Consider the following 25,528-nt stretch of genomic DNA (forward strand, 5'->3'; position numbering starts at 1 on the left):
GTCCCTTCATTCACCGAAGGAAACCCAACCTTAAACAGGAGAAGCCTCCAGGTTTTGAAGATGCCGTAGAAATTTCCAGAAGGATGAGACAGCTGCATAGATGAACAAGGAGCACGGGCCCGGGGGGCCCTCCTCAGGGGTGTGCCTCAATAATCTAACGGAGCTCGTTTGAGAAGTCAGATGGCAGCCCACGGGTGGGACGAAGGGTTTGGGCCACGTCGGGGAGCAAATGCTGAGGGTTTTTTTGTTTTTGTTTTTTTTTTAACTTTTCCCCGTTTGGGGTGATTATTCCTGAAAAGGCTTCTCCTGAATCTCCCCCTTTACCTGCCCACCCTCTGGGTGCCCGCTTCATCTTGTTCCCCAGGGAACGACCCCCAACACCAAGCCAATGAAAAGTCCTGACCTGGGCACGAAAACCACATTGTGCAGGTAATCCTCGAACGTCTTCCTGAAAGAGGACTCCTCCAGCTCCTTCAGGATCTGAGAGTCGGTTTTGGGACACGAGCAGCATTCGCCAGCGGACTCCTCGTACTCACTCTGATTGTGCTTCTGGGAGCCCTCGGACTCGAACGGCGGGGACCAGGTCCGGGAAGGCAGCTTCAACCCTAGAGACGGGCAGAGCAGGCGGCCTGAGATCTCTCCCCGCCTGACCCCACAGCGCACACACAGCAAAGGGGGGTCTTCTCAGAGGGGCTGGGCACACGGGGCAGCTGTGCAGGTCCGTGTGTTCCAGAAACCGTGAGACACCGTAATCCCATCGGGCTGGAGACCGTAAGGTAACTAGGCATGACCCTGCCTCATGGAACTTACAATCTAGTGCATGTGGATGGAGGGATCCACAATAAACTAATAAATACGTATGCCATGAGTCAGCCGGCAGGGTAAAAGGACACAGGATGCCTGGGGGTGCTGCTTTTCATGAGGTGGTCTCGGAGAAAGCGACCGCTGAGCAGTCCCAAACTACGTAAAGGAGTGAGCTATGCACATACCTTGGTGCAAGCAGTTCAGATGGCGCAGAAAGCAAGTGCAAAGGCCCTGTGGTAGGAATTTCCTTGGCATGCCGAAAGACAGCCCCCCCCCCCACCTGCTTGCATGGTTTCTTTCTCTCTCTCAAAAATAAATAAAAGCATTTTTAAAAAATTAAAAAAAAAAAAGCACAGAAAAAGGAATCAGAAAAGAAAGAAAGAAAGAAAGAAAGAAAGAAAGAAAGAAAGAAAGAAAGAAAAGAAAGAAAGAAAGAAAGAAAGAAAGAAAGAAAGAAAGAAAGAAAGAAAGAAAGAAAGAAAAAAAGAACACCAACTGCTGGAAGGTAGTGTCCTAAAAACACAAAGTTGCTTTTTTTTTTAATTTTTTTGGAAATTTATTTATTTTTGAGAGAGAGAGAGAGAGAGCATGAGCAGGCAAGGGGCAAAAAGAGAGGGAGACACAGAATCCGAAGCAGGTTCCAGGCTCTGAGCTGTCAGCACCGCGCCCGACGCAGGGCTCGAACCCACGGACCGCGAGATCACGACTGGGACTGAAGTTGAATCCTTAACCTACTAAGTCACCCAGGCACCCCCAAAGTTGCTAAGTGCCACCCTGGCTGTGTCTTGACCCGAGTCCGGTCCCAGGGGTGCCTGCCATCCATCGTGTGGGCACAGCCACACTTCTGATGCAACCAGGCACATAAAAGCTACTTTCTCCAGGCACAATCCACGAAGGGCCCTGGGCTTCACCTATCCTGCAGCCAGCCCTGGTGCCTGCAGCCTCCCAGGAGCTCCTGAGCATTTTTCTTCTCCCCCTGAATGCGTCCTGGAGACAATGGGCTCCAAGTACCTTCCCGTGAATGCTGAGTATCCACTCGGAAGCCCAAGTATTTATACAGCTGTGAAAGCCTACAAGGGACTCTTAAAAATACTTGGGACGTGTATTAATAGACACGGACTAACCTGGCTGGGTTAACCATTAAAGGGACTGGTAATTATAAATGGAAGAGAAAGGTAGGATTTCCTGAGTGAGGGAGGCTGCTGAGAATTTTCTGGAGAGGAAAGGACCTTTCATGAGGTCAGACACAGCTCCTCACCCCCCGTTACCCTTTCTGGCACCCACGGCAGGGCACTTAGCGCCGCGTGGTTTTTCTCTGACTACGCAGTAAAAGTATGGGTGACGGGGCACCTAGGGACAGTCCCGTCCACAGAGACGGGAAGCAGATGGTGGGAGCCAGGGGCTGGGGGAGTCAGCGCTTCACGGGGACAGAGTTTGGGGAGATGAGAGAGTTCTAGAGCTGGATGGTCACGATGGGCACCCAACAGTGCGAACGGGCTTTAATGCCACGGACCTGGACAGTTAGAAATGGCTAAGATGGTCCATTTTATGTTATATATACTTTACATTAATTTTTTAAATTTTTTTTTTTCAACGTTTTTTATTTTTTATTTTTGGGACAGAGAGAGACAGAGCATGAACGGGGGAGGGGCAGAGAGAGAGGGAGACACAGAATCGTAAACAGGCTCCAGGCTCCGAGCCATCAGCCCAGAGCCTGACGCGGGGCTCGAACTCACGGACCGCGAGATCGTGACCTGGCTGAAGTCGGACGCTTAACCGACTGCGCCACCCAGGCGCCCCTACCATAATTTTTTAAAATGCAGTTGAGGGCGCCTGGGTGGCGCAGTCGGTTAAGCATCTGACTTGGGCTCAGGTCATGATCTTACGGTTTGCGGGTTCTACCCCCACGCTGGGTAGGGCTCGAGCCTCACTTCAGGCGAGTCCCACTTCTCTCTCTCCGCCCCTCGCTCACTTGCGCCCTCCCCTCCCCCCCAAATAAAAACGCAGTCGATAACACTGCAGTGTATAACTAAAATATGCTAGGGGAACAGAACTTAAATGTTCTCAGACACACAGACAAAAAAGATAAAAATAGGAGGTAATGGATGTATTAACTAACTACCTGGGAAAAATCCCTTTACAGCATGTATGTGTATCAAAATCATCCCAATGGACACTTTCACTACCTTCTGATTTTACCTTTAAATATCTTACAACTCAAACATACCTCAATAAAGCCGAGTGGGAGGGAAAAACATAGCTGATACTAATAGGAAACCAGGACTGGTCACAGTTAGCAAGCTTACTTATTGTGTGTATTTTTTTAATTGTGGTGAAATACACATAACATAAAACTTACCATCTTGGTCATTTTTAAAAACGTACAGCTCAGGGGCATTAAGCACATTCACATTGTCATGCTCCCACCCCCACCATCCACCGCCAGAACCTTCCATCTTCCCCAAACTGAAACTCTGTCCCCATGAAACAGGGATTTCCCCGTCCCCTCCCCCGCCCCTGGGGCCCACGATCTACTCTCTGTCTCCATGGATGGGACTCCTCTAGGGACCTCCAGTGAGTGGAATCATACAAAATCTGCTCCTCAGTAAGTTTATTTTGAATTACATAAACTTTGTGATCATTACAAATTAAGCCATTTTTTTAATGTTTATTTATTTTTGAGACAGAGAGAGAGAGAGAGAGAGACAGAGCATGAGTGGGGGAGGGGCAGAGAGAGAGAGGGAGACACAGAATCCAAAGCAGGCTCCGGGGTCCGAGCTGTCAGCACAGAGCCCGACACGGGGCTTGAACCCGTGAACCGTGAGATCACGACCTGGGCCGAAGTGCACGCTTAACTGGCTGAGCCACCCAGGCCCCCCAAGCCATGTTTAAATAGCCACATTGTTGGGGCGCCTGGGTGGCTCAGTCGGTTAAGCCTCCGACTTCGGCTCAGGTCACAATCTCGCAGTCCGTGAGTTCGAGCCCTGCGTCGGGCTCTGGGCTGACAGCTCGGAGCCTGGAGCCTGCTTCCGATTCTGTGTCTCCCTCTCTCTCTGCCCCTCCCCCGTTCATGCTCTGTCTCTCTCTGTCCCAAAAATAAATAAACGTTAAAAAAAAAACTTTTTTTTTTAAATAAATAGCCACATTGTAATGACAGATTTAGACTTCCAGAATAAAAGTGGTTACCCTTTAAAAAAAAAAAAAGAAAGAAAGAAAAAGCAAAGAGAGTATCAGGGGCCACTGCCGGTGGTGGTTCAAGCTGGTGGTTTCGGTTACTCGAATGCAGGGCCAAGAGCTCACAGCTAAGCCGAGGAATGTGCTTGCTCTCGAGTTATATAAAGCATGGAAGGAGATAAATCACGTTTGCAACCCTCAGCTCAGGCGGGGAATGAGGTCACAGGCATACATATAGCACATGATCTTAGAGCTGGGACAGCTCCCGGAGATCATCTGGCCTCCTGCCCCTTCTCCCAAAAAGGAGGCAGTCAGAAGCAAGCTCAGTGACTTGCCCAAAGCCCTACAGCCGGAGCGAGAGGTCCAGCCGAGAGCAGCCCGTGGGCTCAGGGCCTCGGCCAGGCCTCACCAGCTGTCCCTGAGCCTCTGCCCCCGAGGTCAATCACTGAGGAAATCACTAACTTAAAACAATCTAGAGAAAAATAAATACAGACAAACATAAAAACAAACTGACCAAAAAAAAAAAAAAAAAAAAAACTAATGGGGGAAAATGACATCTATTTCTCCAGATATAGATGGAGATATATATATATATATATGGGGTTTTTTGCTTTGTTTTGTTTTTAAATCCAATTTTAATTAAAATTCTAAGCTAATTTGGGGCGCCTGGGTGGCTCAGTCAGTTAAGCATCCAACTTCTGCTCAGGTCATGATCTCGTGCTTCATGGGTTCAAGCCCCACATCGGGCTCTGTGCTGACAGCTCAGAGTCTGGATCCTGCTTCGGATTCTGTGTCTCCCTCCCTCTCTGCCCCCAGCCCACTCACATTCTGTCTCTGTCTCTCTCAAAAATAAATAAACATTAAAAAAAAATTTGCAAAAGTAAAATGCTAAGGGGGCGCCTGGGTAGTTCAGTCAGTTAAGCATCTGGCTTCGGCTCAGGTCATGATCTCTCAGTCTGTGGGTTCGAGCCCTGTGTCAGGCTCTTTGCTGACAGCTCAGAGCCCGGATCCTGCTAAGGATTCTGTGTCTCCCTCTCTTTCTGCCCTTCCCCTGTGCACGCTCTGTCTCTTCTCTCTCTCTCTCTCTCTCTCTCTCTCAAAAATAAGTAAAAACATTAAAAAAAATTTTTTTTAATTTTAAACTAATTTATACCAACTAGTTTGAAGTGCAAATAATTTCCTATTTTTCTACAAATGGATGAAGCCTATTTAGTAAACAAGATTATAGACTGAGGGGGGGAAATCATCACTAGTATAAATTTTTAATGGAAAGCACAGAAGGGAACAGATTGCCAGTCCTTGCTGTCTCCAGTCCTTAAAACGTAAGGGTCTAAATTCAGGGGCTAGAACTCTTCCCTGACTTTGTCAAGAGCCTCTCCATTCCTAGCTCAGCGCAAAAACCCAGCGGGTTAACGCAGCCGCATCCCCACAGGGAAAAGGGGGGTGGGGAGGAGAAAATTCCAGAAGGAAATGGTGGCAAGGCATAAGAGCTATCTGGTTTTGACGTGAGTCTCCAGGGTGTCATCAGGTTGAGAAACGTGTGTGCACGTTCTTGTATGAGAGGCTGTGGAGTGTGTGAGCGTGCACACACACCCACACGTACCCTGGGAAAACCAGGATGTGGGGAGAGGTTTCCCTCGAAGCGGGACAAAGCAGATCGTCCGCTCCCACACACCCCGCCCGCACTCACCTTTGAGGCAATAATCCAACTCATACAGCTCGCTGTCCTCCGCCTGCCTCTCCCAGAACACCAGGTAGTGCGTGATGTTGCCATTGGGGTCCGAGGGAGGCTTCCACTTCAGAATGATCTGAGAGGAGGAATTCGAAACCGAGATAGGATCCAGGGGGACGGAAGGGTCTGCAAAGGAGAAAGGAGACAGGTCCACCGTGAGCAGGAGGCGACTGGCTGTCGGGCGGGCACAAGGAGGACACACGTGTTGGAGAAGTCACGCGGATTTTCGCCGCAGTGATGACTGAACCTCAGAGGATGCTGGAGGCCTGTCGACGTTCACCCGGCAAGCACACTTGTCCACTCATACCACACATCACATTGCCATTCATTCATTTACGCAACAGGCATTTATGGGGCTCCAGCCGGGCTCCAAGCTCTGTCCTGGGCACTGGGAAGACGCTGGGGAAAAGGAAGATAGCAGGAAGAGACAAATAAACTCACGTTTTTCTGGTTAACGTGCGCCCCAAATGGAACCCAGCCGTGGGGCAACCGTCAGCACTTGGATCCCAGTCGTCCTCATCACTGGAGTGGCGGCTCATCTAAGAGTCCCCCAAAATGCACTATCTTTGGGCCCCACAAAACCTACCCCTCAACAATGCAGGTGGCTGATCCCTCAGTGGGGGGTGGGCTGAGGGCAGGGGAGACTCAAGGCAGAGGAAGCTAGAAGTTTCCAGAAACTGTTAAGTCATTTGGTATCATTGGAGGACACAAGATGAGGGGCACCAGCCAAAAAGGCCGGGGCTGGCTCATGAAGTTTGGGCTGTGTCCCCTGGGACAGGGCTTCTCACCCCCAGTACTATGGACATTTGGGGCCACATAATTCTCTGTTGTTGCTGTGCAGGATGTAGGGAAAGCATCGCTGGCCTCCACCCACAGCCCCACGTCCACCGTCACGACAACCAAAACTGTCTCCAGGCATCACCAAGCATCCCAGGGCGGCAGTGGGGGGGGGGGGGGGGGGAGGCGAATCACCCTGGGCTGAGAACCCCCACAACAGGAGAAGGACTTGGGCTTTACGAAAATACAACTAAATCGCTAGGAAATACTCCAGCCCGCCCCACCTACCCCCCACCGCCCCAGAATGGAAGGGGAAGGGACACAGCGATGAAGTAAAAATGGCAAAACACTGTAATTGTCGAAGCTGGGAAATGGTTCATGGGGCTCATTTTTCTTCTACTTTGGTGAATATTTGAAAGTTTTCCATAATGGGAAGAATGTGTATACATATATATACACCCTTCAAGTGACTTGTTGCTACTATCTTGTCTTTTGAAATTATAAACCCCGGCACCCGGCTCTTTTAAGAAGCCAATAAACACAGGGCGCCTGGGTGGCTCAGTCGGTTCAGTGTCCGACTCTTGGTTTCAGCTCAGGTCATGATCTCACAGGTGGTGAGTTCGAGCTCCGCATCAGACTCTTGGCCGTCAGCACAGATCACCTGTCCTCTCTCTCTCTCTCTCTCTCTCTGCCCCTCTCCCGCTCATTCTTTCTCTCTCTCTCTCAAAAATATGTGAATATCTAATAAATAAATTAATTAAACTTTTTAAAAAAGAAGCCCACTTCTTCCATCACCGTGTCAACCTGTTAAAGGCAAGATTTCCAACGCATATGACAAACACTTACTGGTGGCATCGGTCTGGACATAGATGATGTCACTCTTGGCCCCATACGTGCGGCGCTCATCAGAAAAGGTGACCAAGGTCTTGACAAAGATGGCATACTGGGTCCAGGGCTTGAGACCCCGCATCAGCCACCCTGGGTGGTTCTGCGACTTGGGGTCATTGGACCTCAGAGGCGGGTCAATGTCCACCACCGTCCAGCTGTTGGAGCCACACGCGTCCTGCCCGTCGAACTCGGTCACATTCTGATAAGGGCTTTCAAGACAAAGCAGGACAAGACGGTTATCATTTCTTGACTATCGCTCTGAGCACGGAGAGACGCGGCGGGAACAGTGACGTCCTATAAGGTTGCGTCCTGTTCATCGACAATCTTATGCCACAAGGAAAAATGACTCAGGTCCCAAAGAGAAGGGACCACTTACTTCCCTTACAGCTCATTTTCCAATTAACAGTTGATGGCTTATTGATAAGACTGTAAGAGAGACTACTTCTCGGCATACATTTTGACACATGATACATCTTCAGAGACGGAATCATGATTAATATGAATACGATCACCACTTCCTTTTCTCCCTTTAAAATTTCAGGACAGGGGCGCCTGGGTGGCTCAGTCGGTTAAGCAGCCGACTTCAGCTCAGGTCATGATCTCGCGGTCTGTGGGTTCGAGCCCCGCGTCAGGCTCTGTGCTGACCGCTCAGAGCCTGGAGCCTGTTTCGGATTCTGTGTCTCCCTCTCTCTCTGACCCTCCCCATTCATGCTCTGTCTCTCTCTGTCTCAAAAATAAATAAACGTTAAAAAAAAAAAAGAGAAATTAAAAAATTAAAAAATAAAATTTCAGGACAGTCAGGGGCACACCTGGCTGGCTCCCCTCGGTCAGTGGAGAAAGAAACTCTTGATCTAAGGGTTATAAGTTCAAACCCCACATTGGGTATGGATATTACTTAAAAATAAAATCTTTAGGGGCACCTGGATGGCTCAGTCGGTTAAGCATCTGATCTGAGCCGTCAGGTCATGATCTCATGGTACGTGAGTTCAAGTCCCACACAGGACTCTACACGGGCAAAGTGCAGCCTGCTTGGGATTCTCTTTCTCTCCCTTTCTCTGCCCCTTCCCCATATGTTCTTTCTCTCTCCCTCCCTCAAAAATAAATAAGTAAACTTTAAAAGAAAATAACATCTTAAAAAAAAAAATTTTTTTTTCAGCACAGTCGTATACAGTGGACCCTTGAACAATACAGGCTAAACTGCATGGACCCACCTACATGCAGATTCTTTACAGCACAGGACTATAAATGCATTTTCTCTTCCTTATGATTTTCCTAATAGCATTTTCTTTTCTCTAGCTTACTTTATCGTGAGAATACAGTCTGTAATACATATACAAAATACGTCTTAATTGACGGTTTACGTTATCGGTTAGCCTACCATCTGGTCAATAGGAGGCTCTTACTAGTAGCTAAGCGTTTGGGGAGTCAAAAGGTACACATGGATTTCTGACTACATGGGTGGCAGGGAGGTCAGCACCCCTCACCCCTGCATTGTTCAAGGGTCAACTATGCTTAAAATGACCAGGTGTTGTTTAGTGGGGACAGAGTTTCAGTTTGGGAAGACAAGAAATTTCTAGAAATTTCTAGACAGTTGCATAATACTGTGAATGGATTTAATGCCACTGAGCTGTATGTACACTTAGACATAATTAAGCGGTCAATTTTATATTATGTGTGCTTTACCACAATTCTTTAAATGCTGGGGAAAATGCCAAAGAGATTTAAAAAATAAATTTTTAAACACCCATGGAGTAGACTGAGCAAATTCTGTTAAGGATATATCTTGGTGAGACGTACGTCTATGCGGCCAAATGGAATATTGCTGTAGGAAACTGGCCAATCTGGACCTTCAAATGAAACCTGTTTCAATTCCTGGTTTTGACAGATGGAGATGTTAGCAACTTCACACGCCATCAACTTGTGAGATGGTCTAAAGGAACCTATGATGGTTATTCCAGAAGGAGGAGAGAGATCGAGGAATCTCAGAGGGGCACATCTGAACACACACACCAGCTGCACACCTCTTAACCTTTCAACTTACGCCTCTTTGTAGAAGAGCATGAAGCCAAGGAGGTCTCGGAAGTCAGGCGGCCAGTACGGCTCCCATTTCAGCAAGATCTTGTCGTAAGATGTCCGAATGTAAGAAAATTTAAGTAGTTCGTTTTCACCTAGGAAAGTTTAAAACCAACAGCAGTATCAGTACTAAAAACTTGTTGCAGCCCGAAGCAGGCGATCCTACATTTCCAAGAGCTTCCCTGAGGAAGGAGATGCCAACCCGCTGTTCCCTTGATGGGTCTCATTCCCATGTGCCTTCTCCCAGTGTTGAGAGGCAAGAACTGGTCGTGCAAGGTGACCCCTACCATCCCTACCACAAGCCAGCGACTTGGCCACATGCTTAACTGAGTACCAGCATCAGCACCAAACTAAGGACAACCGGCCAATAGTTACTGGGAAAAGTGATTTTCAAGAGTAACATCTGTCCTGACGCAATTCTGTCACACATGTGGACCTGCAAGCCTTCCGTGTCCGAAGACATAACTCCAGGGCAAATGCACACATGCCACATAAGTTTAGAGAGCACGCAGATCTTGGAGAGACCGTGCCTTGGAAAGACTAATTCCCTCTGCCTGCGATGCAAGCCCTCCCGTAACCTCCACCCCAACCTTGCTCCCCTCACCCCACCCTGGATTCCCACATTCTGCCACAAGGAACCAACTGCACAGGTGGGTATTAGTGGAAACCTTGGCACTTCAATGCTCAGACATTCCTTCAAAAAAAGAACCTGTCGGAGGAGAGTAGTCACCTAACACTCTCCAGCTACAACAACTGCAGGGTCTGCTATAGCATTTGAGCCGAGGCCATATATAAGGAGGTATCATCATTCATTCATTCATTAATTCATTCATTCATTCATTCAATGCCTATGTGGCATCTTCCAGTATCAGGCACTGTATCTCTGCAGTCAAGAGAGAAGATACACCTGTCCTCACAAAGCCTATAACACACAGAGTTGTTCTAGCTCACTGGGGGGGCAGTGGCACACCCCCTGGAGGCCACCGCCATGTTGAAGGGGGAGGGAAGCCATGCTATCTGGCCCACGGGCTGGAAGGACCAGGGCATCACCACTCACAAGACGCCTGGTCCCCATTGGTCTTCAGGGCAATGTCGTTCCGCTCCTGGCGCCCCTTGGTTCCTGAAACCTCCTCCATCTTGTGAATTTCCGACAAGCAGAGTTTGGGATTATAGTGGAAGAAGAGTTTCCCCTGAGTGATGGTGAGGTTGTGTTTGCTCCAGTCCCATAGCTGCCTCAGGTTCTGGTTGTCCAAGGCATAGAAAGAGTAGTTCCTATGGAAACACACACAAACCCAGTCATACATGGGTTTGTCACCTCCAACGCCAAGGCTGGGGGGCCATGGCTGGAGCTGATCGTGTTCGGTGCTACGTCCCAGTCCTTAGCACTTGCCTGGCACGTGCCCGTTAAGTGTTAAATGAAGGGTGGGAGGAAGGGGAAGGTGAGGAAGTCTCCGTGGCCAGGAAGGTGTCTGTGCTCAGTCGTGTGGGGGAGGAGGGTAAGTGATGGGCTGAGATACGGTTTTGCAGAGGAGAAGAAAGGAAGACACAGCGGCACCTGAGGTGGACCCAGGGAAGAGAACAATAGCCTCTCTGGCCAACAGGTGACAGGCCACAAGACTACAGTGGGCCCAACCCTCTAGCACACGGCATTCCAGAACACAACCAAGAACACCTAACCTTCCTCAGCAAAGGAAGGTTCTAGAACAGTTCACTAACTGGGTTAGATCTGTGCCTTAGAAGATCAGTGGGCCACCAGCACATGACAGATGGGAAAAGGGAAGCATCTGGACCTGTGCTGTCAAGACAGAAGTCGCTAGTCACATCTGGCTACTGAGCATCTGAAACGTGGCCATTCTGACTGTACCGGAAGCAAAAAACACAGACTTTAAAGACTTCACATGCAAAGAAAGGATGTAAAAAATCTTGTTTATCATTGTCCTGTATTGAGTCCACATCAAAATAACATTTCAGATGGAATGCGTTAAGTAAAATACACTACTGGGGCTCCTGGGTGGCTCAGTCAGTTGGGCGTCCAACTTCAGCTCAGGTCACGATCTCACGGTTCATGGGTTCAAACCCTGTGTCGGGCTCTGTGCTGACAGAGCCTGAAGCCTGCTTCTGATTCCATGCCTCCCTCTCTCTCTGTCCCTTGCCCACTCACATACTCTCTCCCTCTCTCTCTCAAAAATAAATAAACATTAAAAAAAAAAAAAGTAAAATGCACTACTAAAATTCACTTCACCTCTCTTAAAGTTTTCACACGGTGGCTACTAGAACATTTAAAGTCACACGTGCGACTTGTATCATATATCTGCTGGACAGCACTGGTCTGATGCTAGGATGCCCAGCTAGGAAGTCATTGGTACAATCCAAATGAAAGGTCTGAGCCTCAGCAAAAAGGCAGTTTTATGGCAGAAAAACCAGAGTGAGCTGGTAAGTGATTCAAGAAGGTAGTCTAAACAGTTCAGTGATGGGGCGCCTGGGTGGCTCAGTCGGTTAAGCGTCCGACTTCAGCTCAGGTCATGATCTCGCGGTCCATGGGTTCGAGCCCCACGTCAGGCTCTGGGCTGATGGCTCGGAGCCTGGAGCCTGCTTCTGGTTCTGTGTCTCCCTCTCTCTCTGCCCTTCCCTCACTCATGCTCTGTCTCTCTCTGTCTCAGAAATAAATAAACATTAAAAAAAAAAAATTTTTTTTTTAATTAAAAAATAAATTTTTTTTTAATTAAAAAAAAAAACAGTTCAGTGAGTTGGCTTCTCAAAAAGCCATTCACAGCCCCCTTTCCCCGGCATTCACTTATCCAGCCTCCCTCGCAACTGACAGTAGCCAGGTGACCCAAGGAGACAAAAGCAGGAATCAGTGTTGGGGGCGAGAGTGTGGGAGGCTCCAGGCAGGTTGTTTTAAGGAGACAGTCAGTTGGCCTGGGCCTTTGTCCTTCCCCCTTTCCTCGTCAGTTCCACAGCCATGAGGCTGGGGGTGAGGCAGCCATCTTGTGACCATGAGGGGCACAAAGATGCACAGAACCTTCCTGTTGGGACAGCCTTCCTCAAGACTTCTCGCTCATCAGTCCATCTCTACCTGCACGAAACACAGCTAGTCTGGCTTTCTGTTGTTTTACTGACCTAAAATATTTTTTTTTTCTTCAACGTTTATTTATTTTTCGGACAGAGAGAGACAGAGCATGAACGGGGGAGGGGCAGAGAGAGAGGGAGACACAGAATCGGAAACAGGCTCCAGGCTCTGAGCCATCAGCCCAGAGCCCGACGCGGGGCTCGAACCCACGGACAGTGAGATCGTGACCTGGCTGAAGTCAGACGCTTAACCGACTGCGCCACCCAGGCGCCCCTAAACAAAACTGTTTCTTATGACGAGAACTTTTTTAAGATTTTCTCTCTCAGCAACTTTCAAATATAGAGTACGGTATTGTTCATTACAGTCACCGTGCAGTACATTACAGCCCCAGGATTTATTTATGTTACAACCGGAAGTTTGTACCTTTAGACCACCCGTCCCCTCACCCCCTTCTCCCCGTCTCTGACGTCCACCAATCTGTCTCTATAAGCTTGGTTTTGTTCTGTTTTGGGAATTCCTTATAGAAGAGAGATCCTATAGCATCTGTCTTCCTCGGACTTATTTCACTTAGCGTAACACCCTCCATGTTGTCGCAAGTGGCAGGATTCTCTTCCTTTTTACGACCGAGAGATATTCCGTTGCATGTATGTGCCACACCTTTATCCCCTCATCCGTCCGTGGACACGGGTGTTTCCATGTCTTGGCAAAAACCCCTACGTTGTTTTAACTCGTGAACTTCCTGGTGAGCACTGGGGCCACCGACACAGAACCGGGCCACGTACCCGATTTCCAAGGTCTCTCCCCGAATCAGCCGTAACTTCCGGAAAAAGGAAAGTGACACAAGAGCATAGGATCTCCGGATCTTCAGATACCCGGAAATTTCTTCAATGAGTCCGAGGTTGGCCTCCAGCTCAGCTGCCAGGTTGTCTAAGGAAAGGAGAGAATATCCAGTGAGTTTCGACAGAAATATGTTTACCTTCTCATAATTTCCCATAGTGAGGAGTCAACCTACAGGCTGCAAACGACTCCAACATAACCTGCTCAAAATGCATCATCCTTAGAATATGATCCACAGCCTCTAACTTCAGGGTCTGCAAGTCCCTCTCTAAGTGACCAGTGCTTTTATTGTTTCTCATCTTTTACCTTCTTTGCCCTCCTCCAGACACATAGGCCTCCCCACAAACTAGGCACATTCCTGCCTCAGGACCTTTTCACTGGCTCCCTCCTTTGCCCAGGATATTATTCCCTGCTTGGTTTGCTTCATCCCCAACTCAAAGTATATGCCTCCCGAGACCAGAAACTCTTCAAAAAGAGCAAACCCCTTTATTCTCTATTTCAGGGGCTGGCAAATGACAGCCCAGGGGCCAAATTCAGTCTGTTTTGTAATTAAAGTTCAGTTGGAAAAGAGCCACGCCCCTTTGTCCGCACGTTCTCTGTGGCCTTTTTCAAGTCCACAACAGCAGAGCTGAGTAGTTATGACAGCGACCATCTGGCCTGCAAACCTGAGTATATTTATTATAGGGCCCTTTGTAAGAAAAAGTCGCCAATCTCCGCTCCCTTCGTTACCCTGCTTTACTTCCCTTCATAGCAGGGTCCACCCCAAGTGTACATTATGTGTGGATGTGTTTATTTGTAAGATCCATCATGCATGGGTTTTGCTTTGTTCACTGTCAGTATTCAATAAATGTTTCCTGAAAAAATAAACAAGGGGGTGCCTTTTTGCCTGTGACAGTATTCCTGAACACAAGGTCCCCAGACCTGCAACAGGGACCACTTCCTACTCGCTAAAAACGCAGATTCCTGCCTAAGAATGCAAATTTCCAACTCGGAAAATGAGAATTGGAGGGTGGGTGGGGCCAGGGCTGAGCTGTGAATTTCAGGTCTGGAAGCCAACTTCTCGGGGTGGCTCCACTGATGACTGTCTGGGAAGGTGGGTCCCCGCCGGCTGCCGCCGCCCCCACCCCCAGAGCACTCACTGCCCCCTCGAATGTTGATGATTAGGCTTCCGTTGACGACGGTGCAGCCTCGGAGCTCCTGGGCAGATGTCACCGAGTCGATGGTCTTCTCGCCTTCCAGGATGTGGCAGACCTTGGGACAGGGGCCCAGGCAGGGAGTACACATCAGGCTGAAGAAAGAGCGGAGAGAGGGGGCTCAGGACACACAGGACCCCACAAGCGTCGCAGACACCACACTGCACAGGGTCCCAAGTGACTGGACCTATGCTGTCACCCTAAGGCAGGGGGCTTCAACCACAGCACGGCTGACATTTGGGGCTGGGGAATTCTCCGTTGTGCGGGTGGCCCACACCTGGAGGGTGTTAAGCGACATCCCTGGCCCCCAGCAGCACCTGCCCCTCAGCATGACAGCCAAAAATGTCTCCAGACACGGTCCCCTGTGGGGACAGTAAGAATCACAGTCTAACGTGCAGGTACATGTCAGTGCTTCATGGTGGTAGGTCCTATGGCACTGCCCTGAAGTCAGGAGACTCACATTTTTACCCCAAAACGATGGGGCCCCTGCCATACCCCAAATCAGTGGGGATCCACACCACACCCCATGGAGGATCACGTTCTACCCCGCAGAGACAGGACTCCCTGTCTCCCATCACACTGAAGGGGGGGACTTGGGTGTTACCATGGTGATGGGAATTATTCCGAGCTGATGGGCCCGTGGGAGGAGGACCCCTCCTGCCGCCCCCAAGAAGAAGGGGTGCTTCCTGTTGTGTGGGTTTGACGAGCCCACATCTAGAACACAACCTCACACGGGATCGTGTGTGATGGGGGCAGCCTTTGCCTCCGTTGCCTGTAGCCCAGGTCATCGAATAGAATACACAGCCCCTGGGAGTCCTTTGGGAACCAGCCCTCCCCTGCGCCCCACCCCTGCAGGGTCTGAGGTCGGTCTAGGCTGGCACAGCCCCCTTAGGTCCAGGCAAGATCCAGGCCAGGCCGGGCACTACCTTCTATCCCCCAGGAGGGGGTCAGAAGTGGGCACACAGCCAAGTCAGTCCAGCGGGGGTTTTACTGGAACCTCCCAGAAGGAGAAGCTGTCTAAAGTGCTTGGCACATGGAAAACAAGAACCATGCGTCTTTGCTCTGATGGCGACTTTTTATTAGCAGCATCGGTGTTGCCATTGTTCTTAGTCACACACCGGGGCACATTCATTCTTCGGAGAGACCTCTGTGATGATAGTGCCACAAAGAACACATCCGGTCCGGTCCCAGTCCTGGCTTCAGGCGCCCTTGGAATGTCCTGAGAGGTGGGGGCATCTTTGTTATGCTAATGAGGTGGTCCCAAGGTGGCTTTAGGAAGGGGGCTGGTCACCAAAAAGACCAAGGATGGGGTTAGATGTGTGGGTCATTCAGCCACTGAAGATGGGAGTTCAATCACATGGACGGACAGACAAGGATTCAACTGATCACAGCTGTATGATGAGACCCACACCCCACACCCCCCCCCCCCACAGGAAAAATTCTGGACAGCAGCTCAGTGACGTTTCCTGGACAGCGAATGCTGGGAGGGCCGCGTCCCCGATTCCACAGGGCAGAGCTGGGACCGTCCTTGACAACGTGTGCATCTTTAGTAATAACGCTGTCCTTGTGAGTGTGAGTAGCGTTAAGTGCCTGGCGGTAAGCTGTGACCGTCAAGGCATCCATTTCAAAAGTCATCCCTCTGCCCACGTTCCAAACAACACAGCCAGATAAGGAACTCGGATGCCCCCACTCATGAAGCTCCCTCTGTCAGAAAGCCCTGGGCGACCTAGATAACTGACCTCTCGAGGGACCCCACTTTTCCCTTCCTGCCCTAATTCCTCTTCGTAAGCTTTAAATATACCAACGAGTGAACCCGCAAACCCCCTGGCCGGGACCCCAGTAACGGCGGAGCCCCGGTCCACACTCTCTATCCGTGATCTCACTGTGTGGCCCGCAAGGGTGCCATGTAACCTCCAGGACTTGTGAGTCATCACCCTTGTTCCTCAAAGTTCTCAGATAGTCCTGGGGTGCCTGAGGAGCTCAGTGGGTTGAGCGTCCGACTTCGGCTCAGGTCGTGATCTCGCGGTTCGTGGGTTGGAGCCCGGCGCTGGGCTCTGTGCTGATGGCTCAGAGCCTGGAGCCTGCTTCGGATTCTGTGTCTCCTTCTCTCTCTCTCCCTCCTCTGCTTACACACTCTCTCTTTCTCTCTCTCCCAAAAATAAATAAACATTAAAAAAAAAAAAGTTCTCAGAGAGTCTTTGCTGAAGTGTGTCCTGTGATCATAATAAGAACCACAAGGGCCGGCCCAGCCCTGGTGGGGACGCGTCTAGAGCTCACCACAGCCTGGGTGAGCCCTGCAGGCATTCCTAACCAAGGGCACTACCCTCAACAGGCTCAGGACTGACAGAACAGTATGGCTTTTTTTTTTTTTTTTTTTTTAAATACTGTGACTTGTTGCAGCAGATTATTGAACCTGAATTAGGCTACGTGAGAACCCCCAAGTTCATAGCCAGCCGATCAGAACTATGGGTGGCCTGGGTACCCCAAAAGTGTGGCTGATATCTGGAGCGAGGGCAGTCTCGTGGAGGACGGGGCCCAATGTTCACGCCAGGTGCTCAGTGTCAGAATTGTATCACAGACTCCCAGGTGATATCAGAACAGCTGGGGCAGAAATGGAATAGTGACCAAATGTTTGGGCTCTTTTGTTGATTCTGCAAATATTCACAGAGCACCTATTATGTGACAGGTGATACTCTAAGCCAGAGGGCGGCAAACTGCGGCCCGCGGGCCAAATCCAGCAGGCCACCTGTCATGGTAAATAGCATTATGTTGGAGCACAGCCTCACCCAGGGGTCTGTGCATCATCTAAGGCTGTTCTCACGCTATAGGGGCTGAGTTGTGTAGCTGCGAAGAGACCATATGGCCCTCAGAACTGAAAATATTTACTATCTGGCCCCTTGCCAAGGCCTGTTCTAAGCTGCAGACGCACAGGAGTGAACAAAACAGATGATCTACTTTGCCTGTGGGAGATTACAAGTGGCCACAGGTTGTTTGCCCGTCCCACCAAGAAACGGTGTCGATTTCCCCATTCACTGAATCTGGGCTTGGCCCTGTGACCTGCTTTGGCCAATGGGACAGGAACAGATGTAATGCAAGCAGAGGCTTGAAAAGTACTTGTACATTGGGGCCAGGCCCTTCTTGGCTACTTGGCTGAGAAACCACGTGGAGAGAGAGGCCCTGACTGCCCATCTAAGGTATGAGAGGCTATCGGATACCATCCGTCATGGCTGGCTCAGCCCAGGCCAGACAAACCACCAGTCAACCCACAAAAATCATTAAAAAACAGAAATGAGTGCTGTTTTACATCACTAAGTGCTGGCCGGTTTGTTACACGGCGGGAGCCAACCGATACACTTGTGAAACATTATAGTCAGGTGGGGTAAAATGAACATATTGGCAATTAAAACATCAATTAGTGGCAAATGCCGTGAAAAGAGTGACAGTTGTGTGATGTGCCCAGGAGTAGTCAGATGCTAATTCAGACAGGGCCGTCAAGTAGGGGAGGGTTCTCAGAGGAAGTGACTTTTAGGCTGGGACCTGGACGAGGAGAAGTGAGCCATGCAAAGATCAAGGGGCAGAGTATTCTAGGGGGAGGGAACAGGGATGCCCCACACCCACTGCACTCTTAATATTCATCCCAAATATTCACTCTCCTCATCCCAGGAAAGAGCACCCAGGTGCTCGCACCATGGACTTCAAAGTGACCGTAGATAGTGACGCTTTTTAAGGAATCATGTAGGTTCCCAGACCTCAGTTCTGAAAATACCAAAAACCATTTCCCAGATAAACCACAAGAATGGAAGAATCTATATCTGGCCTTATTTGATATCAAACCACATTAGAAATAAAAGCACTAGGGGCACCTGGGTGGCTCAGTCAGCTGAGCGTCCGACTTCGGCTCAGGCAGTGATCTCGCAGTTCGTGAGTTCGAGCCCCGCGTCGGGCTCCGTGCTGACAGTTCAGAGCCTGGAGACTGATTCTGTGTCTCCCCCTCTCTCTGCCCCTCCCCTGCTCACACTCTGTCTCTCTCTCAAAAAATAAAGATGAAAGAAAGAAAGAAAGAGAGAGAGAGAGAGAGAGAAAGAAAAGAAAAGAAAAGAAAAGAAAAGAAAAGAAAAGAAAAGAAAAGAAAAGAAAAGAAAAGAAAGAAAGAAAGAAAGAGCTAAAGTCTTTCATAAAATAAAAACTTCAGGGGCACCTGGGTGGCTCAGTCAGCTGAGCGTCTGACTTTGGCTCAGGTCATGATCTCGCAGTCTGTGAGTTCGAGCCCCGCATCGGGCTCTGTGCTGACAGCTCAGGGCCTGGGACCTGCTTCAGATTCTGTGTCTCCCCCTCTCTCTGCCCCTCCCATGCTCAGGCACTGTCTCTCTGTCTCTCAATAGTAAATAAACGTTAAAAATAATAATAATAAAAACTTCAGATGGAAAGCTATTGATTTTTTTTTTTGAAGCCAACGAAGTAAAATATTGCTATGACAAGTCACAATTGGCATTGTCCCCTCTGCCCTCTTCCCCTCGGTAAAGGACCCAGACATCACAGGGCAGGCTGCCGGTTCCTTGGGGCTTTGGTTCTAGGGGGGGCCACTGGGCCATCAGCAAGCACAACAAAGAAGTCTCGTCTATGTCTCAGGTCTCAGTTACGGTCAGGGAAAAAAAAAAAACAAAAGACCTTTTATTTAAAGCCAATGTCTCTGAAACAAACATCTCACCGGAAGATGTTAATATCCATGCTGTATTTCAAACATGGGAAAAACACAAAAAACAGAAATGAATTAAAAGGACTATGGTCATTTTCCCAACCTGACTGATAAACTGGCCAGGAAAAAAAAAAAAAAAACAACCCTGTCTGGCGTGCAACGTTGATTTATAGAAGCCTATTTTTGGTCAACAAAGCCACTTGATAGGTTCTATCAAAAACAAGTAAAACAAAACATTTTGTACTTGCAAGTTTCACAAACACTCAAAGAGAGGCTCATAAGAACTGAAATAAAGAGTGTTTTCCTTCCCACCCACTCCACCCGGGGAAATAAAATTTCCCACCAGAACACGCTTGCTTGGCTAATTCTCAAGCCTGAAGAGGAAGATTTTTTACGTAAGCAGATCAGCTCAAGGTCCCTGGACGTGCGTCTGTTTCTGATTTGTTTTTTTGTTGTTTTGCGGGGGGGGGGGGGGGGGGGGGGGGGGGTTCCCAACCTCAACACAAAAACCAGGAAACAGATTTTTTAAACTTGGTTATGGCCCTGAGACACTGAAATAGCTCATCTAAAAATCTAACATCATGAACAAAAAGTCTGCAATGTGTATAGGAAATCTGACTCACCTCCGAAAAGAGAAAACCCTATTTCTCACCCAAACAGTAGGAAATGGTTTCATGGCACTGTCCTTCAAAACGTAACAAAGCCCTGGGAACAGTCTAGAACAGAGTCTCTCTCCTCCTTGTGCTCCAGGCCAATCTCAGCATGCCGTCTGGCTCCAGTTGGGGAAAACATAAAAACCTCTGCTCTGTTCTTGGTTGTAACATCTGGGCGGCTACATCATTTGGGACAGTCCTGTCTGTGGGAAGGATTCTAGGGGAAACCAAGGACCTCTGTCTTTATGTCTTCTATTACCAAAGCTAAGCCCAGAAAACCGTTAACAGGGTGGGTAAGAGGGGGTGCCTGGGTGGCTCAGTCAGTTAAGTGTTTGACTCTTCGTTTCAGCTCAGGTCATGATCTCATGGTTCGTGAGTTCCAGTCCCACATCAGGCTCTGCACTGACAGTTCGGATCCTGCTTGGGACTCTCTCTCTCCCTCGCTCTCTGCCCCCGCCCCCCACTCATACTCTGTCTCTCTTTCTCTCTCTCAAAATGAATAAACTTAAAAAAAAAATTTAATGTTCATTTATTTTTGAGAGAGAGAGAGAGAGACAGAGCCTGAGCACGGGAGGGGCAGAGAGAGAGGGAGACACAGAATCCAAAGCAGGCTCCAGGCTCTGAGCTGTCAGCACAGAGCCCGACGCAGGGCTCGAACCCACAAACCGTGAGATCATGACCTGAGCCGAAGTCGGACCCTTAACTGACTGATCCACCCAGACACCCCAACTTAAAAAAAATTTTTTTTAATTTAAAATTAAAATAAAATTAAAATTAGAAAAAAATTTTAATGGTGGGTAAGACACTGAAAAACGTTTGCTCTCCAGTCCTTTACAGAAGGATTGTCGATTCCTGTTCCAAAGGCCAGGACCAAAAACAGGAGGCAGAACTGGCATAGATCCAAGCATATGTGTGTGTGTGTGTGTGTGTGTGTGTGTGTGTGTGTGTGTGTGTGTGTACATATGTATATATGTGAACCAGTCGCCAGCCGCCTCCTCACTCATAGCCCGTGAACTCGTGTTTCTCACACAGTGCTAACCGCACGTGGCCTCCCCTCTTCGCCGCCCCCTCCCCGGAACCCGTGCCCAGGACTCACTTGCTGGAATTCATCGTGTACCCCGAGGGGCACTCAGGGATGCACCTGTTGTTGTGAATGACATACTGGTGGCAACCCTGTCTCCGGGAGTTCTTGCATTTATTGTGCAGGTCCCGGCAGAAGCTGAAGTTCACGCAGCGCCAGTCTTGGAAGTGGTAGTAGGGGGGCGGGCAGGTCTCCACGCACCTGCCGTCCAGGTAGAAGTTGCGACAGGCCACGCACTTGGTGGGGTCGTCGGGCTCGGAGCAGTTGCCCAAACACTCGCTGTGGCAGCAGAGGCCGTCGGCCGTGCAGCCGTGCGACTTGCAGATGGTCGGACAAACTGGAGGGAGAGGAAAAACAGCTGGTCAACAGCTTCGCCCGGGTGCCGTGTGTACAGACAGAGAGTCTGGAGGAGGGAGGGGGAAGCCAAACAAAATAATAACAGCGAGAGTCTCAGGTCTACCGTGCTTGCTCGACACCAGTCCCCCAAACCTGCGGCGTGCTCGTAAACATTTAAGACCACTCCAGGGAGGAAGGCAGAGAGGTTCCCACCTGCAGCCTCTGCAAATTTCCACGGTGTAAACACCCCCACCTTGCTCCATTTTAAGGTATGAGAGATACTGTTGCACATGGAACCAGTAAGAGACAGTACTAACTATCAGGGTGCCTGGGTGGCTCAGTCGGTTAAGCATCCGACTCCTGATCTCAGCTCGGGTTACGATCTCACAGGTTTGTGAGTTCCAGCCCCGCGTCGGGCTCCGCACCGTCAGTGCGGAGCCTGCTTGGGATTCTCTCTCTCTGTCCCCTCCCCCTTCGCAGGCGCGCTCTCTCGGGATAAAGAAACTTAAAAAACAGATACACACTGTAGCAGAGCCTTAAACAGCGTATCCGCCATAGAGCAGTAACAGCAGCAAATAACCTCAAGGGCACAAGGAACAGAAAAATGTAGTGAGACCATAGGAAGTGGTGAGGATCCTTACCTTTGTTTTAACGTAATTTGTTAAGTCTGCATCATGCACGTTTCGATCACCGCTTCCTCAATAACCAGGGCACACATCTCCTGAAAACGTGATCATCGGGTTCTGGCCAGCCGGCTCCGGCATGCGGCTTTAAAACCGCCATGTAAACCAGAATATATCGTTGTGTCCATTTCTCCACGTTACAAACGGGAAACCAAGGTACGAGAAGGTGAAGCTAACGGGCCAGCGGTCATTTATCGCTTCAACGGCCATCTGACCGCCCGATCTAGATACCGCAGCCAAGGGGCAAGGTGGCTGCAGACCCCCTGCCGGAGCGCGAGGTCTAACGGCGGAGGCAGATTAGTTACCCAAACACACAAATGGGTACCTGCGAAGGTAGAAGGTACCGAGCTCCTGGCTGGAGGTAAGGGGAGGGGGACGTTTTCGGTTGCAAATGAAGGAGATAATGAACAGGAAGAAAGGGGAAGGCCCTGCAGATGGGAGGTCAGAGGCTTTGCAAAGATTTTGTGGCTGGGGCAGTTTCTTGTCCCACGCAAAGTGAGCTTGTCCACCAAGGCTGGACTCTGCCCTGGCTTCCCACAGCGGATCATCACCTATCCCTTCTCTCCCCACGTCTGGCCACACGTCGCTTCCTAATTACCCCTTGATTTCAGTCCCTCCCTTCCAGGCTGCCGGCAGATCTGTCCGCGGACAGACGGCTTCCCTGAGGCTGGACAGAGCACCCCCCTCCTCCCTCCACCCCCCCCCCCCCCCCCCCCCCCCCCCCCCGGCACAGCCTGTTCGGCTCACGCACTTCCGTGTGGCCTGAGACAAGGTTTGGACCCTGGGGAGTGTTCCTGACCCCCTCCCCCCCAGCCCTCAGACTTGTTGTTGCAGCCACTTCACGGCCCCGCGGGGACCCCAACGACCGCCCTGGGAAACAGAAGTGGCCCCGGAAGCCGCGCTCACACAGGGGCAGCACCGTCGGCTGGAACTTCCTACGAGGACAGTAATGTTCTCAGGCTGCACTGCCCAAACACAGTAGCTACCTCTTCCCTGTGGCGGTCGTGTGCGGTTAGTGCAATGAGGAACCGATTTTTTTTTTTAATCGTGGCAAAGTACACATAGCATAAAACTGACCATCTTAACCATTTTTGTCACGTTTGCTTATTTTTGAGAGAGAGAGAGAGAGAGAGAGAGAGACAGAGAGAGTGCACGCAAGCTGGGGAGAGGCAGAGAGGGAGACGTGGAATCCGAAGCAGGCTCCAGGCTGTCAGCACAGAGCCCGATGCGGGCTCGAACTCACAAACCGCGAAGATCATGACCTGAGCCGAAGTCAGATGCTTAAACGGACTGAGCCACCCAGGCGCCCTGACCATCTTAAAACCATTTTTAGGGCACGGCTCAGAGGCACCAGGTATATTCACACTGTCATGCAACCACTCCTACCACCTGTCTCCGGAACTTTCTCACCTTCCCCAAACTGAGACTCTGTCCCATGAAACACTGCCTCCCCACCTCCTTCCCCACCCCCAGCTCCACCATCTACTCTTGATCTCTGTGCACAGGAATCCTGCAAGTGGAATCACAGGACTGGCTTTTTGTGACTGGCTTCTTCCACTGCGTGTACTGTCTTCAAGACTCATCCATGTTGTAGCAACTGTCAGAATTTCCTTCCTTCTTAAGGGTGAAAAGCATTCTGTTGTGTGTATATACATTTTCTTGATTCCCTCATCCATCAGTCGGCACTGACTGGGGATGTTTCCACCTGTGGGGCATCGTAAATACTGCTGTTAAGATCACAGCTACCCAAACGTCTCTTCAAGACTCAGCCTTCAATTCTCTTATGTATATACCCAGAAGCAGAGTCGCTGAATCACACGGTAATTCTGTCTGTAATTTCTTGAGGAATCGCCATACTGGTTTCCACAGCAGCTGCACCATTTTACTGTCCCACCAAGAAGGCACAGGGGTTCCAAGTGCCACTGGGGGGCTAAACCTTTCATTGTTCATTCTCGCTCTTAATTTTACCAGCCACTGTAGCCAATGGGTCGTGCACCGGAGCGCACAGGCTTCGAGAAGGAAAGTGAACTCCTCACCAAGGCTGAGAGGTCTAGCCTGCACTGGCCTCTCAGAGTCCGTCCCCCGGGGCCCAGACAGCAGCCACTTGAATCTCCTCTCTTCCCCCACCCAACGCCCCCACCCCCTGCTTCATCCACCCTGCCACCCCTGCTCGGTCCTGCCCGAGGACCTTTGCATCTGCTGTCACGACTGGCTGAAGCACCCTGGCTGTGATCCTCCCATGACTGACTCCCTCCCGTCCTCCCCGCCCCAGGACTCTTGAAAGACCTTCTCCGACCTTCCCGCTGGAAGTCGCTCCCTCCTGCCCAGCCGTGTGCCAGCACCTTATGTGATGACAGTTTTCTTGTAGTATTTCTCGCTCTCAGAAACGGCCCTGGCCGCTTGCTGACTGCGAGTCCAGAGGGAAGGCTAGAGACAGGCCACGTCTCCACCCGCCACACTGGCTGCCACGACACTCACTCCGACCGAGGCTCGCACCTGCAGTTCAGGAAACACATCAGCGACAAGCCAGAGCGGAGGCAAAAGCGACAGCTTCGGAGCACTTCCAAGCACCCAACTTTTAGCCGCTGGCTCAAGAGGGCATCTAAGACCCGTCCCCTCCCGCAGGTGCCCCACAAATGGTGAAAACTGACACGCAAAAATCGGAGCATCGATGCATGGGTGCATATTCGGATTTTTTGTGTCACGGACCCAAAGAGAACTAAGAAGCTCTAATGGGAGCAAAGTGGGGCGATGGGGGAATGTCTGTGTAGGTTTTTTTTAGGGATTGCATATCACCCATTAGAATCTCACTTAATTCTTTTTTTTTTTTTTTTAATTTATTTTTGGGACAGAGAGAGACAGAGCATGAACGGGGGAGGGGCAGAGAGAGAGGGAGACACAGAATCGGAAGCAGGCTCCAGGCTCTGAGCCATCAGCCCAGAGCCCGACGTGGGGCTCGAACTCACGGACCGCGAGATCGTGACCTGAGCTGAAGTCGGACGCTCAACCGACTGAGCCACCCAGGCGCCCCTCACTTAATTCTAATAAAGCAGGGACACAGGGTAAGTGCTATTATCTCCATTTCTTTTTTTTTTTTTTATTGTTTTTTTGTTTATTTTGAAAGTGAGAGAGAGAGCAAGCAGGGGAGGGGCAGAGAGAGGGAGAGAGAGAATCCCAGGCAGGCTCCGTGCTATTGGCACAGAGCCCGATGCGGGACTCGAACTCACAAACTGTGAGATCATGCCCTGAGCTGAAACCAAGAGTCAGACACTTAACTGACTGAGCCACCCAGGTCCCCCCCTCATTATCTCCATTTCACAGAGGCAAGAAGACAGGCCCTTTTGAGAAGCAGCAGGGCCAAAGCTAAACCTTGATCTTTAGGCTCTGAATCTGATATTCCTGGGTCTAAAGAATCACCATGTGGGAATGCAAACTGGTGCAGCCACTCTGGAAAACAATATGGAGGTTCCTCAAAAAGTTAAAAATAGAACTACCCTACAACCCAGCAATTGCACTACTAGGCGTTTATCC

At 50.0% G+C, this 25,528-nt stretch overlaps 1 protein-coding gene across 5 annotated transcripts in view; it reads right to left on the reverse strand.

The window, feature by feature from the left end:
* Positions 1-25,528, reverse strand: part of INSR (insulin receptor) — a 139,444-nt gene that overhangs the window by 33,961 nt on the left and 79,955 nt on the right. For 4 of the 5 annotated variants that reach the window (XM_086681306.1, XM_086681305.1, XM_086681311.1 and 1 more), the window contains exons 3-10: positions 20,994-21,315; positions 14,495-14,643; positions 13,301-13,445; positions 10,506-10,720; positions 9,417-9,543; positions 7,334-7,584; positions 5,669-5,836; positions 404-605 (exon numbers count right to left, since the gene is read on the reverse strand). In XM_086681306.1, coding sequence (XP_086537432.1) covers positions 404-605; positions 5,669-5,836; positions 7,334-7,584; positions 9,417-9,543; positions 10,506-10,720; positions 13,301-13,445; positions 14,495-14,643; positions 20,994-21,315 — 1,579 coding nt within the window. The remainder of the gene's footprint in view (positions 1-403; positions 606-5,668; positions 5,837-7,333; positions 7,585-9,416; positions 9,544-10,505; positions 10,721-13,300; positions 13,446-14,494; positions 14,644-20,993; positions 21,316-25,528) is intronic. The other variant, XM_086681314.1, reaches the window with a different exon arrangement.

Source organism: Puma concolor, chromosome A2 (genome assembly GCF_028749965.1).
Source record: "Puma concolor isolate L17-30 chromosome A2, mPumCon1.1.hap2, whole genome shotgun sequence".
Taxonomy (NCBI): domain Eukaryota; kingdom Metazoa; phylum Chordata; class Mammalia; order Carnivora; family Felidae; genus Puma; species Puma concolor.